The following is a 16,726-nucleotide window of genomic DNA, read 5'->3' on the forward strand; positions in this document are numbered from 1 at the left end:
ACTGAAAGGACACATGGGAAGGGTGTGGGGGGAGGAGATGTGACCATGGGGTCACCAAGACAGCCACACTCCCTAATCTGAAGCCACTGCAGCCAGGGCCGAGGGATCCGGGAGAGTGACCGCCCCTGCCCCCATGCTTCTGCCCTCCCTGGCCTTCTGGGCATGGCTCTGAGTCCTGGGGAGCCTCTCATTGATGCTTCTTGTGGGGGGCTGGGGGGCCAGGTGGTGGGTCCAGGAAGAAGGCGGGCCAGCGCAGGCAGCGGAAGACCAGCAGGTGGGGGCCCAGCGCGTAGAGCATGTTGCACAGGATGAAGCTGGGCCACGTGTCTTCAGGCACTCGGTAGGTGAAGGGGGTGCGCAGGTGCATGGAGGCGCCCATGTGTGAGAACTGGGCCTGGGACCACATGGGGGTGGGTTCAGGTCATGGAGTACAGGATGCACGTCCAGGGAGAGTCCTGGGTGGGGGTCTTGTTCCCAAGGCGGGCTGTGTTGACCATTTCATCCCTGCCTCTCTGTCCTCCACTGCCTCTCCCGGACCATCTTGCCTCATCTGCGCCCCCTCTCTGGCCCAGTGGGATGTCCAACTCCGGCTCAGTTTCATTATACCCCATCAGGGACCCAGAAATGGCTTCTAATGGCCCCACAGTCTCCCGCCTTTGCCCCCCCCCTCTGACCGCTGGGCCTGCTCGAGCATGCAGTTCCCTTCTGGAATGCCCTTCCACGCTCAGAAATCTTGTGCCCTTTGTCAGAGCCTCACCCCTCAGTGCGGCCTTTTAGGGTTCCTCTTGGCCTCTCTCCCTCCCTCTTTCTCCAGTTCCTTTCAGGGGGGAAGGAGGGGACACACCCAGCTATTCTTGGGAGACACTCCCGGCTCTGTGCTCAGGAGACTGGTGTGTCGGATCCAAACCCACATCTCCTGCCTGCCAAGCCCCAGCTCAGCCCACTGGGCTCTCTCCTGTCCCCCTTTTTTCAGCTCTGACCCCAGGGGGCTGACTATGGCTTGGGGCCACACCTGGTGATGATCAGGGCATCCTCCTGGCTCTGTGCTCAGTGTACCATATGGGGTGTGGGAGATGGAACCTGGGTCAGCCACATGCAAGGCAAGCACCCTAGCCCCTCTACTATGGCTTCAGTCCCTGCACTTAACTTTCTCCTCCAAACTGGGGACTCAGTTGTGGGGACTCAGTTGTGGGGGCTCATCCCAGAATGAGCACAGAAGCAAGTGGGGGTGGGTGGGGACTATTGTCGCCATGCCCGCCCCCGCCTCACCTGGCCGATGGCTCCCGCAAACACCAGGGCCCAGTCAGGCAGCCAAGAGCAGCCAGGAAAGATGAGCGTGTAGGTGGCAAGGCCGTAGAAAGGCAGCGCGTAGAACAGGAGCACCAGCATCTGGGGGCCCAGGGCATGAGCAGGGCGGGGTGGGGGCACCAGGCAGGACCTGTTCCCTGAGCCTACCCCACACCCCACAAGAGGCCGTGAGGCTGCCCAGCAGTCACCAGGTCCGGCTGCAGGAGGGCACAGGCCACGCATGGACTGCAAGCCACTGGCCAAGACTTGTGTCCACGCTCCGGAGAACATGCTCAGGAGGGCTTATGGTCCCTTGGACTGACCAAGGGGGACGTGGAGCCAATACCACGTCAGCAGGGCCCAGACGGGTGGGGAGGTGGCTGAAAGGGCAAGAGCAGGGACCTTGATGCATGAGGCTCCGACTTCTGTCTCAGGCACCTCATGCCCTCCTGCCCTCACCCCCTCCCCCAGCGTTGCTAGACCCCAGCACTGCAGAGTCTGCGTAGTGTCCACTGCAAGCCGTGGTCATTTGGTTGACTAAGTATTGCTGGGAATGACTCATAAGGCTTCTGAGCACTGCTCAAAGGAGAGTGAGAGAACAGAGGCCAGACATTCAGATAACCTTGAGCTCCTGGATTCAGTCATACCCGAAGGCCATCTGCATGCTCTTTGGGTGGGCCATTATTATTCACATCTGTGTTCTGCCAGGTTGAAGGGTGGTCCTGGCACCTGCTTCAAATGGACCCAGTGGTCCGTCTCACCTCTCACCCACCCTCTCACCTGCACTTTGGGGTAGGCTACAGGGTCCCGCAGATACGGCTCGTACTGATAAAGGTAGATGAAGCAGGTATCCGTGGGGCAGTCAAGCACCACCTAAGGCAACACACCATCTCAGAAACCTCCACAGCATGCCCTTGGCCTGGCCCTGGCTCAGAGCTCTCGGGTCAGAAGCCAGCCTTTCTGCACAGGCTGGAGAGAGGAAGGGGAGCATCATGTGGGGTGAGGGGTCACCAGTAGAGGGGACTCACCAGGCCCCGGAAGAGCGTGAAGAGACCTGAGATGACCAGGTAAGCAATGAGGGCCATGTCCAGGGGACGCCACAGCAGGCTTCTGTGCTCCCGCTCCACCTGCCAGGCAGGGCAGCCTTAGAATCCCAGGACGCCACCCACCCCAGGCCTGGGCTGAGATGGCCAGGACTCACATCCTTGGTCGTGGTCTTTGCCAGGGAAATATATGTCACTGTATCACTGTCATCCCATTGCTCATCGATTTGCTCAAGCAGGCACCAGTAATGTCTCCATTGTGAGACTTGTAGTTACTGTTTTTGGCATACTGAATACACCACGGGTAGCTTGCCAGGCTCTGACGTGCGGGTGAGATACTCTCAGTAGCTTGCTGGGCTTTCCATGAGGGGCAGAAGAATCAAACCCGGGTCAGCTGTGTGCAAAGCAAATGCCCTACCCGCTGTGCTATCGCTCCAGCTGAGGTAAATATATATATGTATATATGTATATAGTCTTTTGGGCCACATCTGATGATGCTCAGGAGTTTTTCCTGGCTCTGTGCTTAGGAATCACTCCCTGCCATGGGTTGGGAGACCATATGGAATGCCAGGCCCAGGAAGCACCCTAGGCGCATGAGTGGGTGTGGTTGGATGGGCGTGGCCATATTAATAGTCTCTTGCGGGCGTGGTTGTGTTGGCATGATCACCACCTGGCTGACAGGGCAGGCGCTTACCACGGTGGTGTTGAGGGAGCAGCAAGAGACTTCTGGGGGCTGCTTGAAGATCCTCAGGCCGGCCCAGCATGGAAGCAGCAGACAAAGGATGGTGAGGAAGAAGGCAGGCCTGATCTCAGAGCTGTACTTGCCTGTGGGGAACCCTCCACTCAGCAGGAAGCAGCAAGTCAGGCCCTTCAAGGCCATACTCCCCCACCACCTCCCTCAGGATCCCGTGTGACACAGGGGCCTCCCATGAACTACTCCACGCGCTGCTTTCTTGGAACTTTCCCCCAACTCCTGGGACTCGCCCAAACACTCCCTTGGACTCAGGGGCTTTTCACTGGTGCTGAAATGGGTTGTCGGGCATGGGGGGAGCCAGCCCACTCCTTACCCAGGAGGTTTCCAGGGATGAACACCAGAGCGGTCATGACAAACGACCCCAGCCAGTAGAGTCCGAGGTTCCGGTACGTCCTCCTGTGCCGGTGACCACATTGTGAACAGGAGACACGCAGCCCCAGTGCCCGCCCAGCCAGGCGGGGCACATTCTGCGCTCCCCTGCTCCATCCCAGGACTCTCCAGGGCAGAAGGATAGAAGGGAGCTGGCTGAGAGTGGGGCGGTCAGCGGGCAGCCCGGGCTCAGACAGGGAGGGGAACCCTAAACCCAGTGGTCAGCCCCCCACCCCCTCTTCAGGGCTCGGAGAGTATCCCCCTCTACAGATACCCTCTCCCAGAGTCCTGGGAGCCGGGGGGCGGAGATCCGGGGCGAAGCTGTGCGCACACCTCTTGCGGATGGCGCCGGTCATAGCCAGGTAGAGGAGGAAGTGAACCGTGCCATCCCAGTAGCAGATGGCGATGCCGTGCGAAGTGCGCAGGTATGGATCGCCCTGCGGAGGCGGGGGTCAGGCTCAGACAGACGGGGGGTGGGGCCTGGGACCGCCCAGGACACTCTTCCTACCTCCTTAGTGTAGAAATCCATAAAGCTCCCCATATAGCCATCTTCCCGGAGCGCAATGAGGAGGTCCACCACCGATGTGAAGGCGAAGACAGCAAACACTACAGGAGAGGGTGGGGCTGTGTGGGCGGGACCCGCCAGATGGGCGGGACCACATATGCTAATATATGCCAGACCTGTGGCATGGGTGTCATCAAATAGGCGTGGTCTCTCGTGTGGGCGTGGCTCTGTGGGTGTGATCGGGCTATGTTGCCTGCACAGTGCTCTGGAGGGGAGCGTGTCTGTGGGCACAGCTGTGATAGCGGGGTGGGAGGTAAGCAGGCCTCGGGAGGTGTTGGGGATGTGTGAACTGAATGGAGCAGGTGTGGGAAGGGTGGTGTTCCTAGCCTGGCTCAAGTGGACAAGGGAGATAAAGTTGTGAGTGAGGCTGGTCTGGTTTGGGTATAGACGAAATTGGGGCACCTCAGGAGCCCCAATTTCAGGCCACCAGCAAACTCCTCCTGCTCCCCTTCCCCAGCCCACAGTGTCTACCCGTGGGGGTCCCCAGGCTGATAGGGGAGACACTTCCCACCCTGAGGTCCCGCAGTGATGTGGGCACATTCCTTGTAAGTGGGTGCTGCTCCCAGTCTGACGTGGGAAGACTTGGTCTCTCTTCCCAGGAACCCCAAATCTCCTGAGGAAGAGTTCTTCAATGGACCCCAGTCTGATGGAAGAGGTCCTGGCCCAAGCAGTTCTTCCCAATCTCTCTGAGGGCCTTACCAGCATAGAGTGGGTCATAGAGGTAGATGTCGCCCCGAGACAGACTGTAGATGGCCACGAAGAACAGACCAAGGATCAGGAAGCTCGTCAGCACCACCCCCAGGGTACTGCAGGGCAGGTAGAGACCCAGTGAGGGAGGCGTGCTGGGTGCCGAGTTCCACGCCACCCAGTGAGGGCAAAGGAGAAGTTCCAATGACGTTGTCTGGGTCTGTATGTTTCATCACCAACTTCTCCTGGCTGCTTCCCCTGCCTGGAACACCCAGAACCTCTTTCCCACTTGGCAAACACCTACTCATCCTTCACGATCCAGTACATTCCGCCCCTCCAGAAAGCCCTCCATCCTTCTGCAGAGAGGATCTCTGGGCCAAGGACAGAAGGGACTGCTGCATCTCTTGACGCCACAATCTGCTCTTGCTGATGTGTGCTGTCCTGTTAGTCGGCTCCAGGCAGACCCTGCTGTCAGGCTGCATGGAGGAGCGTGCACCCCGCGGCTCCCGGAACGCCCAGCTCCTCCCAGTTAAAGTCCAAATACTTCCCTCGAGCCTTGCTCCCTGCCCTGATGGTCTCCATCCGGCCGATAAGGCGGGTCAACCCAAGCAGAGATAAAAGGAGTAGAGACTCCATCACCCCAAATTTGGCCAATAAAAGGCTGGAGAGGAGGAACGAGACCCCCGAGGAGACACTGTCACCCACCCCTGTGCATACTCTCACAAGGCCCTGAACTCAAAGACCCCCACCTCCTGCCACTCTCCCACTCAGGACCAACCATTGGGCAGAGCTGTCGCCCCTGACAACTAGGAAGTTTAGGGTGACCTTTATACAGGGGGCGAAGGGGACCTACACAGCTTGTCCTGTGCTCGGGGATGGAGTGCCAGTGTGGGGTGCGGCTGGACTGGGGACCTGCGGCTGGCCAGAAGAACCCCTCCCCAGGGTCTCCTGAGTCAAGGAGCTATAGGAGGGGTGAGGGACACTGAGAGTAGGGTGGGGGTCCCTCAAAGGGAGCTGGGGCAGGAGAGGGGACCCTGGGCACAACCTTGGGAAGAGCCAGACTCTCCCCTCCCAGCCAGACACAGGACTCTGCTACTCCAGGACGACCCCCTCTGTCCCCCTCCCCCCCACGGATCCCTACCACGGCTTTTGGGGGTGAGGGAGGGTTATGTGGGGTCAGCCCCTAGCCCCGGCCCTCCCTACCCTCCCTGCCCGCACGCACTGTGAGAGCTCGGCCACCAGGCTGAGTGCGAAGGACAGGGGCAGCGCGCCAAGCGACAGGGCAGCGATCTTGCCGGCCAGTGGCGGGATGTCCATCGTGGTGGCGCCTGGACACGGCTTCCCCGGGGCCCTGCTCCTCCGCCGCAGGGCGTCTGGGCAGGGAGTGCACAGGGGGTGCCCCACAGGCCCGGCCCGCCCCGCGCAAAGGTCGGCCCCACGGTGCCTGGTCCGCCCTGCCTCGAGCGCTACTGGGGAGCTCCGAAGGCCCCTCCCTTCCCTGGTCCAGCCTCAGTTTCCCTCTCCGTCCGGGATAGCACCTGGCCTCGGGTTGCCACAGGCTGGCTCTGGAGACCTCAAGCGCTGTCTAGGGGGCACGGCCTAACATCCTGCTGTGGACCCTCTGCCCACAGTGCATACACCGGACTTCCGGCCAGGGTGGGGCGAGGGGTCCGTTCAGGCAAGGGTTGGGGGGCAGCCTGGCGAGAGGGGGCGCCCTTCGGACTCTAGGGTTGCTTGTCCTGTGGAGTAGGCTGGGCGTGGGTGTGTCGCTGGACCAGGTGCTGGGGGAAGCAGTGGGCGGCCTGTCTGTGAGACCCTTTCAACCACCTTTTTTTTTCCTGGGCATTTTTTAGGGGTGGGAGGAGAGGTGCTGAGTCAGGAATTGGACTGAGCTGGCCCTGTGCAAGGCAACCCCCTTAACCCCCTCTTCAGCCCCTCCCACCCAGGGCTGTGGGAGCAACAGTCCCAGCTTGGCCTCCCCTGAGCTGGCCAGGCCCCTGCTGGCACTGACCCCACAGGCTTCCCCTGGGGGTCCGACCTAGGTGGGGTGAAGCTCAGGGTCCACTGGGCTGACCAAAGTTCCAGCCGCCTGTCTCCATGGGCTGTGCCTAAGTCTAATGGCGCCCAACCCTTCCCCTGATGTGGGACACCACCCCCAGGTAGCCTTCCTGGGACTCCCCTCCGCAGCTGGGGGACAGTGGCACCTGCATTGAGCAGCATTTAGAGGTACTGTCACTCTGCTGGCAGGGAGAGTCCTCAGGACCCTGCTGCAGCCTCCTGACCAGGACAGTAAGGATTCTAGGTGACCTTGAGCCAAATAGCTGCATGCCTGGGACTACCTCTGGGATCCTGGAATGAAACCCTGGAGCTTGGGGCTGGCCTGCCAGACCCCCAGCACCACACACTGGAGAGAGGTGGGCGCTGGGCACTGTGGCCTGGCTGGTACAATGTGGAGAAGGGGTCTCTGAGCGCCCAGGGCCAGGACCCAGCAGCGGCCATGGGAGGCAGGGGTCTGAATGGGGAACCCAGGACGGAGGGCCCTGGCCAAAGACCTCTCCCTACGCACACCCCCGGAGGAGCCAGCTGCTTCTCCCCAAGTTCACTCCTCCCCTCCAGGACCCTGATGCAGAAGTGGCCCCTGCCCGTGATGCGTCTTCACCCCTGTGCCGGGGCCCCCAAGAACGGAAGAGCTCTGAGGCCTCTCGGGCGCCGGGACTTTAATACACTGCAGGACACTGGCAAACAGCGGTGGGCGGCGAAGGGTTTGGCTGACATGTCCTAGCCCGGGGGTGCGGTCTTGGTCTTGGGCAGCACGGCTGTCTGGCCTTCCATCTGTCCTTCCTGCTCGGCCGCTCAGTAGTAAGGCCGCCTGGGGTTGTTCTGCGGGAGACCAAGGCGCAAACACTTGTTAAAGCTGCACCCAGCTCTCGGGTGGGGGGTGAGGAGGCGGGGTGTGGGGGGCTCAGGGGGTGTGTGCAGGACTTGGGGCTGGGCGGGGAGGGGGCTGGGTAGAAGTGGGGCGGGCGCACCAGGGGGTTGGGCCGGAAGCGGTAGGCCAGCATCATCCGCTTCCGGAAGGCTTCGTACTCGTCGTCCTCCTTGGACAGCTCCGCGGGCCGGTCAATGCCGAAGCCGGCGCCATCCACCGTGGTGGTGCCCCTGGGGAGGGCGGGGGACTGAGGTGAGGGACCCGGGGCGGCCACCCCTACAGCCGGGGGCCGGGGCGCCGCGGCGCACTCACTTGCTGACAGGGTTCCGGATGCCCTGGCCCTCGGAGCCCAGCCCCTCGCCCTCCTTCCAGCCCATCTTCATGAGCATCTGGTAGCCGATGTTCTCCACCGTCAGCTTGAACTCCTTGTACTCCGAGTAGTCAGGCTCGCGGCCCTCCTGCAGGCGGGCACGGAGTCCAGCTTGTGTGCCAGGGCCAGGCGCCCCCTTGGCCGGCCTCACCCCCCACCGCCCCTTGGAAGCAGCGGCAGCAGGCGGGGCTGCAGGTGCCGTCCCCCCCACGCCCACCTTCAAGGCCTTGAAGGTCTCCATGAACTTCTCCAGCTCGTCGGGCGGCAGGAAGTCCCCAATGAAGTGTTTGCCGCGGCCCATCTTGGTCAGCTGCTCGGCCCACTCCCGCGTCTTATCCATCTCCATGCGCCGCAGCTGGTGCTCCCAGGTGCCCAGCTCGCTGTCCACCTCCTCGTCACTGTCGTAGCCGTGCTGGTGCTGCCGCAGCGCCTTCTCCCACAGGAGCTGCATGTCCTGCACGGCGCGCTTGTGCTGCATGATCATGTCGTACATCTGCTGCATCTGGGGACGGGAGGGAGGAAGGGGGAGGGGTTAGCGGGCCTCGGCTGGGCAGCCCCAGGCCGGCCCCACCTACCTCCCCCGCCTCACCTCTTGCTGCTCCTTCAGCTGCTTCTTCTGGGCATCTGACAGCTCCGTGACGCCCACCAGCCCCACCGGCTTCCCCTTCTCATAGCCCAGCCCCTTGAGGTCCTGGACTGGAGGAGAGCTGGGCCTTAGCCTACTGCCGCATGGCCCCCGACGAGGTGGCTCTGGGTGGGTCCTGACCCTTCCCCAGAGCTGACGCCCACGCTGCTGCTCAGACATCTGGGCGCTCAGACATTGACCCAAGTTTGACTCTATAGGGTGTGGGAGTGCGCTGGGGGTGGTGGTGGTGTGTCGGGCAGCGGGCCACGTGTGTATGATGTGTGTGTGGGCTGTGGGCTATATGTGTGTGTGTGGGGGGGGCTGTGTGTTCGGGGGTGGGGGGTCGTGTGTGCGTATACAGGGGACCACTGTACTTGTGAGTGTGCACATAGGTTCCAGGGCCCATCCTAGCCACCGCTCCTGGCACTCGGCCCGGGCACACAGCCCCACACAGCCCTGCATAGCCCCATGGGCTGGACCTGGCTCAGCCCCCGGCTGCGGGTGCAGCAGCTCCTCGGGGAGTCGGCCTTTCGCAAAGCAACCGATGTTTCGCTTGGCTCAGCACTGGAGTAGGCTGCAGGGCCATGAGAAGGTCCCAGCCATCTAAGGAGCCAAGGGGACATGGGACCCCCAGTACAGATGCAGCGGCTGCCTGGGAAACAACCACAGCGCTGGTCGCCCACCTCTGTTCTCCAGAACCCAACAGCTGCTTCCTGATGTCACTCCTGCGCCCTGACCCCTGCCCAGATACCCCATGCTAGCTCTTGGGACTCGAGCCCAGGCTGAGGCTTTGTGCCCGCGCCCCCACCCCGCCACGGCAGACCCGTAGGCGGCTCCCCTACTTCACAGCTGCAGGGGCCCTGCACAGTGGACCTGGGAGGCCTGGAACCTTCTCAGACCCCAGGCAGGAAGCAGACTGGCCCCAAACCCAGAGGCTGAGCCCCAAGCCGACAGTGGTCCCCAGGCCGTCTCTGCAACGCAAGGGGCGCCCACCTGACAGCGGCGAGGGTGAGGTGTCCGCATCCCTTTGCACCAGCTCGGCGGGCGGCAGCTCCACCTTGTCTTCTTCTGGCCCCCATCGGCTCTTCCGTTTCCTCTTGGCGGTGGCTGTGGCCGGGGGCTGCGAGGGGGCAGTGGGGGCGGGCGTGGGAGCGGGGGCAGGCAAGGGGGTGGCCGGAGCAGGTGAGGCAGGGCAGGTGGCCGTGGGGGGCGCGGACCCTGACGGGGTCTCAGCAGGAGGCGTGCACTTGAGGTCGGGGGCCCAGGGGCTGCCCGCGGGCCCGGCCTTGGCTTTCCGGAACTCTTCCAACTTCTGGCGGTAGTACTTGTAGGTGGGGCTGCTCGGTTTGTACAGAAAACTGCGGGCGAGGAGGGCCAGCCGTCAGCCCCGGCCCGAGGCCCCTGCCCCGCTGGCCAGAGCCCTGCCCGGCCCTTCACCTGAAAGCCTGATTCTCGCGGTTGCTGCGGAGGGCGACGGTTTCTACCTCAGGACCCCCATCCGCTATGAACCTGGCCAACTTTTCTGCAAGGTTCTTGGCCTCCTCGTCCTCTGGGGGTGAAACTTTAAGCAGGCGGTCAGTACCGAGCTCAACTCACTCACCCACCAGCCTAAGACCGCTAAGAACCCCACAGGCAGGAGGGGGGCGATGCGGAGAGAGACAGGCAAACGGGTGTCAGACGGTTGTAAGGACCCAACGCCGCGCCCCCACCCGCCACCCAGGCCCCCACCCAGCGTTCCCATCAGCCGCCTCTCCTATGGCTCCTGGGTCCCATCCAGCCGTGCCAGGGACTCAGAGTTTCAACACCCTGTGCCACCTGTACCCGCACCTCGGGGACCCTCTGCCTGAGCACAGGTGCCCTCAGTGCAGCGGCACTTAGTGAGGGCAAAGCAGTAAGTGTGACGATGTCTCCGCACTCCCCCCCACCAAGTGGGGCAGCCCTGCCGGACCCAATCCTGCAGAGCTCTGCAGGGCCACACCCTGGTACGGCACACGCCTGGTGCTGGGCACCCCCCCACCTTTCTGGGAGGCCCCCGCCTGCAGCTTCTGCGCCCCTTTCCTCAGCTCCGCGACTTTCTTCCTGTAGTAGAGGAATTCCCGGCTGTTTTCATTCTGTAAGAACCTAAGGAGGGGGTTCCGGACAGAGATTGTCAGCAGCCGCCTGGCGGGAAGGGAGCTGCCAGCCCAGGGCCCTGCGGGGTACTCACGACAGAGCGGGGTCAGCCTTGTGTTTCTCCAGAGCGGACGCGGACTCGGGACCTCCTTCCGCCACAAAGCGGGCCAGATTCTCTATTATTTTCCGAGTCTCGGCTTCCTCTGGGGGTGAAACTTTAAGGGGGCCGTCAGTACGGGGGCTCACCGCACACACCCCCCGTCACCAGGCCCCTCTGCCCGGGCGCGCGCGGGGGCATCGGGCGAGGCTCGGCGCGGTCCTTGGAGGCGCACTGGCTGTAGGGGGAGGGCCCCCTCCTGTCCTTTCGTGGTCAGTGAGCCCTCAGGCCCCTTGCAGGCTCCAAGTCAACTGATTCTGGGCGGGGCTTAAACTCGGTGGCCGCCTTCAGTCCACTGCACTGAGGCCAAGGTGGAGGCACGATCGTCCCCTCGGTGGCGGCTGGCACTGCTTCAGGCCGTGGCGGAGGCCTGTGGGCAGGACACCCCCAGGGTCTCGGGCCTCCTCGCCCAGCTGCTCCAAGGTCCGCTCACACATTTCCTGCCCCGCCCTAGCGCAGCCGCGTCTCCGAGAAGTGCTGGTTCCAGGGCTGACTCAGTTTCCAGACCACTGCGGGGTGCTAGGGTGGCGTATGCCACGGGCTTAAGCAGCCCTCGGGCCTGTGCCGTGAGGAGCTACAAAGACACACGTCGGCCTTGGGTCAGCCGCCGGTCAGGCGTGTCGTGGCTGCTCTGGGCCTGCTGGCTCTGGGTGGGCACGGCCCCCTTGTGGGGACACCCAGGGGACACTGTGACCCATGCCCAGAATGCTTGTTCCCGGGTAGCCACAGCCCAGCCTCGGGGTGTCAGGTGATGAAGTGGGACCCAGAAGGCCCTGATGGATGTCCGGAGTTGTGCCCAGTCCTGGCCTCTTCACCATGGACACAGGCTGGAACAGGCCTTGAGGGCCGTGCGCACTGCCTTCCTGGCTGACCTGATGGGGCTCTGGGCTGCTAAGCCGCACTGACAAAGGACCCAGGGCTTCCTGGGACGGCCGTGCGGCCCCTTGGTTGGCCCCAACTGTCGGGGTGCTAGGATCGCGGGGGCTGCTCAGGTAGCCGGGGGCCGGGGTTCAGGGCCTCTCCGCAAAGGGACCAGCCACCCAACCACTGTCCATTCAGTGCCACAAGGCATGGGCCCCAGGAGCACAGCACGTCCAGGCCTCCGAGCTGGGCTGGGGACCCCCAAACATCTCCTCTCATGTGGAAGAGGAGCCACACAGCACCCCCCCCCCCATGCCCGGCTCTCCTGCGGGGAAGGCAGAGAGGAAGCCGCGGCCCCCGACTCTTTTACCTTTGATCTCCAGCCACTGCTCCTCATCCTCCTCCTCGTCCTCGTCCGGGGACAGAAAGACGCTGGGCCGCTGGGCCACAGGCAGCTGCTTGGCATGCACGTAGCTCCTTGCCTGGCTGGGCGGGCTGCCGAGCAGGGGCGGCCTCTTCCCGGCACGGGGGAGCAGGCGAGGGGGTGCACTGGGCGCACTGGGGGGGGCATCTTGGGAAGATGAGGGGACCCAGGCTCAATGCCAGCAGTACAGCCGTCTTCCCCCCTTCCGAGGGTGGTGGGAAGGCCACCCCACGAAGCTGTGCCCATTGGGCCCCAGCAGCTCGCCTGCTGCTCGTGGCGCTGGCCTGGCACATCCACTGATTATTTTGTTATGTGCAGTGCTCAGGGGACCAGGTGGGATGGGACGCTGAAGACTAAACCTGGGTGACTGTGTGCAAGACAAGTGCCTTCCCCACTGTGCTATGGTTCTGGCCTGCAACCACCTAGTTTTGTTTCTTTGCTTCTATTTCTTGGAATTTGGAACCGCACCAGGTGGCACTCAGGGATCACTCCTGGCAGAGCTTGGGGGATCTTATGTGGTATCAGGGATCAAGCACTGAAGGTCCCCTGGAAGCTGGAGCAAGACCAAAAGGTCCAAGGACTCCATCACTGTCCCTTTGCTGGCCAGAGGTTCCCCTTGATGAGTCTCAGCCGGGGACGGGGCTTGCCCTGCTGGACAGCTGCCCCTGCTGGGCCGACACTGTCCTCTGCTCTGTATCCACAGGCCACTTACCAGTGCTGGTCTTTGCCTCCTGTAACTTCAGGAACTGTTGCAGGAAGCTGCCGTCATTGGCAAACTTGTTGGAAATGCAGGAATTGTGCGCATTCACCATCCTGGTGGCAAGAACAAATCGAGGCCTGTCTGAGGGTTTCCACGTGGGCCCCCATGCCAAGGGGGATGAGTGCAGCTATCTGGAGGGAGGCACAGGGAGGTGCCCTGGGCACAGGTGATGGCATGAGTGACACCCGGGAGCCACCAGGCGAATCTCCTCCTGCACAGCACACTAGACCGGCCCAGTCGGTCACATGCACAGCACATTATTTTTTTTTTTTTTGGCCTTTTGGGTCGTACCCAGCCATGCTCAGAAGTTACTCATGGCTCTACACTCAGGAATCACTCCTGGCAGTGCTTGGGGGACATATGGGATGCCGGGGATCGAACCCAGGTTGGCCACATGCAAGGCAAACGCCCTACACTCTGTACTATCACTCTGGCTCCAACAAGCCACCAAATCTCTGTCCGCTATACTTTCCCTCCCTGCAAACAATGTCCTGCTGAAGCTCAGGATTTAAGTTCTATTAAAAGACATTTCTAGGGACCCAATAGTTTGCATAGGAGTTCAGGCACCTGCCTCACAAGCAGGTGACTTCTTTTTTTTTTTTTCCTTCTTGGGTCACACCCGGCAATGCACAGGGGTTACTCCTGGCTCTGCACTCAGGAATTACTCCTGGCGTTGCTCGGGGGACCATATGGGACGCTGGGAATCGAGCCCAGGTCGGTCGCGTGTAAGGTAAACACCCTACCCGCTGTGTTATCGCTCCAGCCCCATGACTCTGGTTTGATCCCTGGCACCATATGTGGTTCCTCAAACCCCATGAGGGTTAACTCCTGAGTACAGAGTCAGTAATAGTCCTTGAGCATTGCCAGGTGTGCCCCCGAAACCCAAATACATCAAGTAATAAGCTCCAAGAAGTCCACAGGCCTAGAGTTCTTCCTCTCTGACCAAGCTGGACCATCCCAATGGCCTTGTCCAAGCTTGAAGGGAAGTGCATTGAGAGCTGCGGCTTCACGGGGCTGCAAGGTGGCAAAAGCCTGGGCAAGAAAACAGCCAATACACCTGAGATATGAGCCCAAGGGCAGGGCACGAACAAGACCTGCCCAACAACAACAGCGTCCTACCATGAGCATACAACCTGCCCCAACAGTAATGGTGTCCTACTGTGGACATACAATCAGCCCCAAAAGCAATGGCGTCCTACTGTGGACATACAACCAGCCCCAACAGCAATGGCATCCTGCTCAGTAGTCAGACATCCTGGTAATCAGACATGCCTACGCTAGACTTTCTTTTGGTACAGGGGTCAAACCAGGGACCCCTTCCATAAGGCACATGGTGACCCATGTCCCCAAGTCCAGGTCCTTTGGCCCAACCTGGCACTGAGTCAAGGTTCTGGTTCCCATTCCTGGGACTTTTCCACACTCTGCACCCCCTAGGAGCCCCCCCAAGACCCGCAGATGTCAATTCTCTCCCATCACGCTGCACCCCATGAGAAGCACCAGCACCCTCTGCCACCCCGCTGGGGTGGGGACCCTTACTCGCCAGGCTGCGGGCTGGCCCCCTGGCTCTGCTTGGCCTTCTGCTCCAGCCGGGCTTCAATCTCCCGCTTCTTCTGGGCAATGAGCTCTTCCTGGTGAAGGATGTTCAAGTTCATCTTTCCGGACTTGGGAGGGGCCACCCCAAACCATCGGTTTGCCTTTCCTGAGGAGACAAAAACCAACCTGTAAGCACCACCTTCGCTCCCAAAATGTGCCCCGGGGTTGCTTCAGTTCTGCGTGTGTGACCTACACTCCTGCCTGCTCCCAAGTACTGGGCAAGATGCTGAGAGGGACATGGGAGACCCCTCAGAACACTGGCCTCGGCCTGGGGGACAGGAGGCTTGCTGCAAAAATGCAGCCACAGGGGCTGGAGAGACAGCACAGCTGGCAAGGCACTTGCCTTGCATGTGGTTGCCCAGGTTCAATCCCGAGCACCCCATACGGTCCCCTGAGCACTGACAGGAGTAACCCTTGAGCATCACTGGGTGTGGTCCCCAAACCAAGAAACAAAGAAAATGTTGCTACAGTGCCATAAGCCTCCTTGTTGGAAATCAAGACCAGGAAGGTGAGAAGTGAGGCCCTCCAGGTGACGGTAGCCCAAAAGTCACCTCCCAGAGAGGATGGGGAGCACAGGGCAGAAAATATAGGGCTGGCCTCAAGGGGCACTGCAGGTGAGAGTTGGGCCAGACACAAACCCCCAGGGCATGGAGGAAGGAGGCTCGGCCGGGGGAGACAGCAGCGCCGGCTGGGGCTGGAACAGGACTGGGTCTGGGTGTTCCTGTGGGCGCACTGAAAGCACCAGGGAATAGTAAGACTACAGGACCCCATCGGGACACTGGGAGAATGGGGGTCACAAAGGGGGTACTCAGGATCCTGGCGGGGCTTCTGGGATCATACCCAGGGTCAGCTGTGTGCATGGCAAGTGCCTTATCCCTCCTGTGCTACTGTTTGTCCGCACACCTATCAGGCTTTACTTTTAAAGGTCTAGGGCCACACCTGGCAATGCTCAGCATTTACTCCTGGCTCTGCACTCACAGATCACTCATGGCAGGGCTTAGGGGACCTTATGGGGTGCCAGGGATCAAAGCTGGGTGGGCCACATGCAAGGCAAACGCCTTACCCTCTGTACTATTGCTCCGGTTCCCCCATCAGAATTTTTGATGCTCACCTTGCCTGGACACAGGGCACAGGCAGTAAGCGAGGAGGAAAACCCAGACGAAGCCCACTGGCTCCCAAGTCAAAGACAAGGTGTGTTTTTAAGACCAGAACGGTAACCGTGGAGACTGGGATGCCACCTGGAATAACACCAACATTCCAGGACTGCCCGTGCAAGGGCCCTGTGCTGCACCACAGCAGGATGAACAGACAAAAGCCCCAATACTGCAAGCAGCTTTTCCAGACGCTGCGGGGGGAGACGCGCGCGGGGGGTGGGTGGGGGGGTGGGGGGGTGTGTTTCCCATATGCTGCCCCACCCCCGGGGCAGTCTCGGTCCTCCACACAGACCACGCCTGGGCCCCCCTCAGGCCCTCACTGGCACCTCCTCGGCCCCAACGTACTCTCAGCCACGGGGACAACTAGTCTGGGTATTTGCCCTCCGCTGCACAGCCCAATCTCGAAGAGGGCAATGCCCGCATGCCGGCAGCTCCACACCCCAGCGTGCATCGGCTGCACTGGTGCTTGCAGCCCCGTCTCCGAGTGCGGGAAACGCCAGGCTGGCCACAACACTGGGCAGAGGCTGCAGAGAGCCAGGATGGCGCGTCCAGGAGCTTCGGGGTGCAGTTCGGAAAAGCGGAACGCAGCGATCCGGGCCGGAGGACGGCTGCCCGAGAGAGGGGCCGTAGGACAGGGGTGACGGCAGATCGGGGCGCGCAGTTATTCGGAGAGCGCTGCAGGACGGGCGCCCGGTGGCCTCCCCCAAAAGAGGGGTGCCCGCAGCGCGCCGGGGATGGGGGTCCCCGACACCAGACCTGGGGCTGGACAACTGGGCATAGGGGCCGGGGTCGCTACGGGGACTGCAGAGCTTGGGGCCCGCGGGGACGGGAGGCGGGGGCGACCCTCGCGCTTCGGGCGTTCGTGGTGGGGAGCAGGGTCGGTACCTGCAGCATCCCGGGTGTCCATCTTGAGCCTCCTCCACTCCCACAATGCTCCGGCGCCGCCCGCGAAGAGCCTGTTATAGCGCGCGTGGCCTGCCGGGAGATACAGTCCGCGGCGCTCGACTGCGCCCAGCGAGCAGCCACGGCTGGGGAG

At 62.0% G+C, this 16,726-nt stretch overlaps 2 protein-coding genes across 2 annotated transcripts; both read right to left on the bottom strand.

Annotated features, from left to right (window-relative positions):
* On the bottom strand, positions 1-6,376 carry TM6SF2 (transmembrane 6 superfamily member 2). Its single transcript, XM_055127815.1, has 10 exons — positions 5,928-6,376; positions 4,718-4,824; positions 3,962-4,059; positions 3,787-3,890; positions 3,398-3,480; positions 3,025-3,155; positions 2,316-2,414; positions 2,068-2,160; positions 1,270-1,389; positions 1-394 (listed from the first exon to the last, which is right to left on the bottom strand). Exons 1-10 carry the CDS (start codon positions 6,020-6,022, stop codon positions 188-190), a joined length of 1,137 nt encoding a protein of 378 aa, XP_054983790.1. The 5' UTR covers positions 6,023-6,376; the 3' UTR covers positions 1-187.
* Positions 6,377-7,405: 1,029 nt separating this feature from the next.
* On the bottom strand, positions 7,406-16,715 carry SUGP1 (SURP and G-patch domain containing 1). The gene is made up of 13 exons (XM_004616638.2): positions 16,576-16,715; positions 14,480-14,642; positions 12,896-12,996; positions 12,130-12,330; positions 10,836-10,956; positions 10,647-10,750; positions 10,067-10,190; positions 9,623-9,987; positions 8,594-8,700; positions 8,222-8,506; positions 7,947-8,092; positions 7,735-7,864; positions 7,406-7,585 (listed from the first exon to the last, which is right to left on the bottom strand). The coding sequence occupies exons 1-13, from the start codon at positions 16,595-16,597 to the stop codon at positions 7,559-7,561; spliced, it is 1,896 nt and encodes a 631-aa protein (XP_004616695.1). The 5' UTR covers positions 16,598-16,715; the 3' UTR covers positions 7,406-7,558.
* Positions 16,716-16,726: the final 11 nt, after the last annotated feature.

This window comes from Sorex araneus, chromosome 2, assembly GCF_027595985.1.
Source record: "Sorex araneus isolate mSorAra2 chromosome 2, mSorAra2.pri, whole genome shotgun sequence".
Lineage (NCBI taxonomy): Eukaryota > Metazoa > Chordata > Mammalia > Eulipotyphla > Soricidae > Sorex > Sorex araneus.

Excerpts from the sequence above, each read along its gene's own strand:
- TM6SF2 (XM_055127815.1), bottom strand. The coding sequence starts at position 6,022 with ATGGACATCCCGCCACTGGCCGGCAAGATCGCTGCCCTGTCGCTTGGC. Across the intron at positions 4,060-4,717 it reads CTATGACCCACTCTATGCTG|TGTTTGCTGTCTTCGCCTTC; the intron begins GTAAGGCCCTCA and ends CCTCTCCTGTAG. Across the intron at positions 3,481-3,786 it reads ACCGGCGCCATCCGCAAGAG|GAGGACGTACCGGAACCTCG; the intron begins GTGTGCGCACAG and ends TCACCGGCACAG.
- SUGP1 (XM_004616638.2), bottom strand. The coding sequence starts at position 16,597 with ATGGACACCCGGGATGCTGCAG. Across the intron at positions 14,643-16,575 it reads GGACACCCGGGATGCTGCAG|GAAAGGCAAACCGATGGTTT; the intron begins GTACCGACCCTG and ends TTGTCTCCTCAG. Across the intron at positions 8,701-9,622 it reads CTCACCCTCGCCGCTGTCAG|TCCAGGACCTCAAGGGGCTG; the intron begins GTGGGCGCCCCT and ends GCTCTCCTCCAG.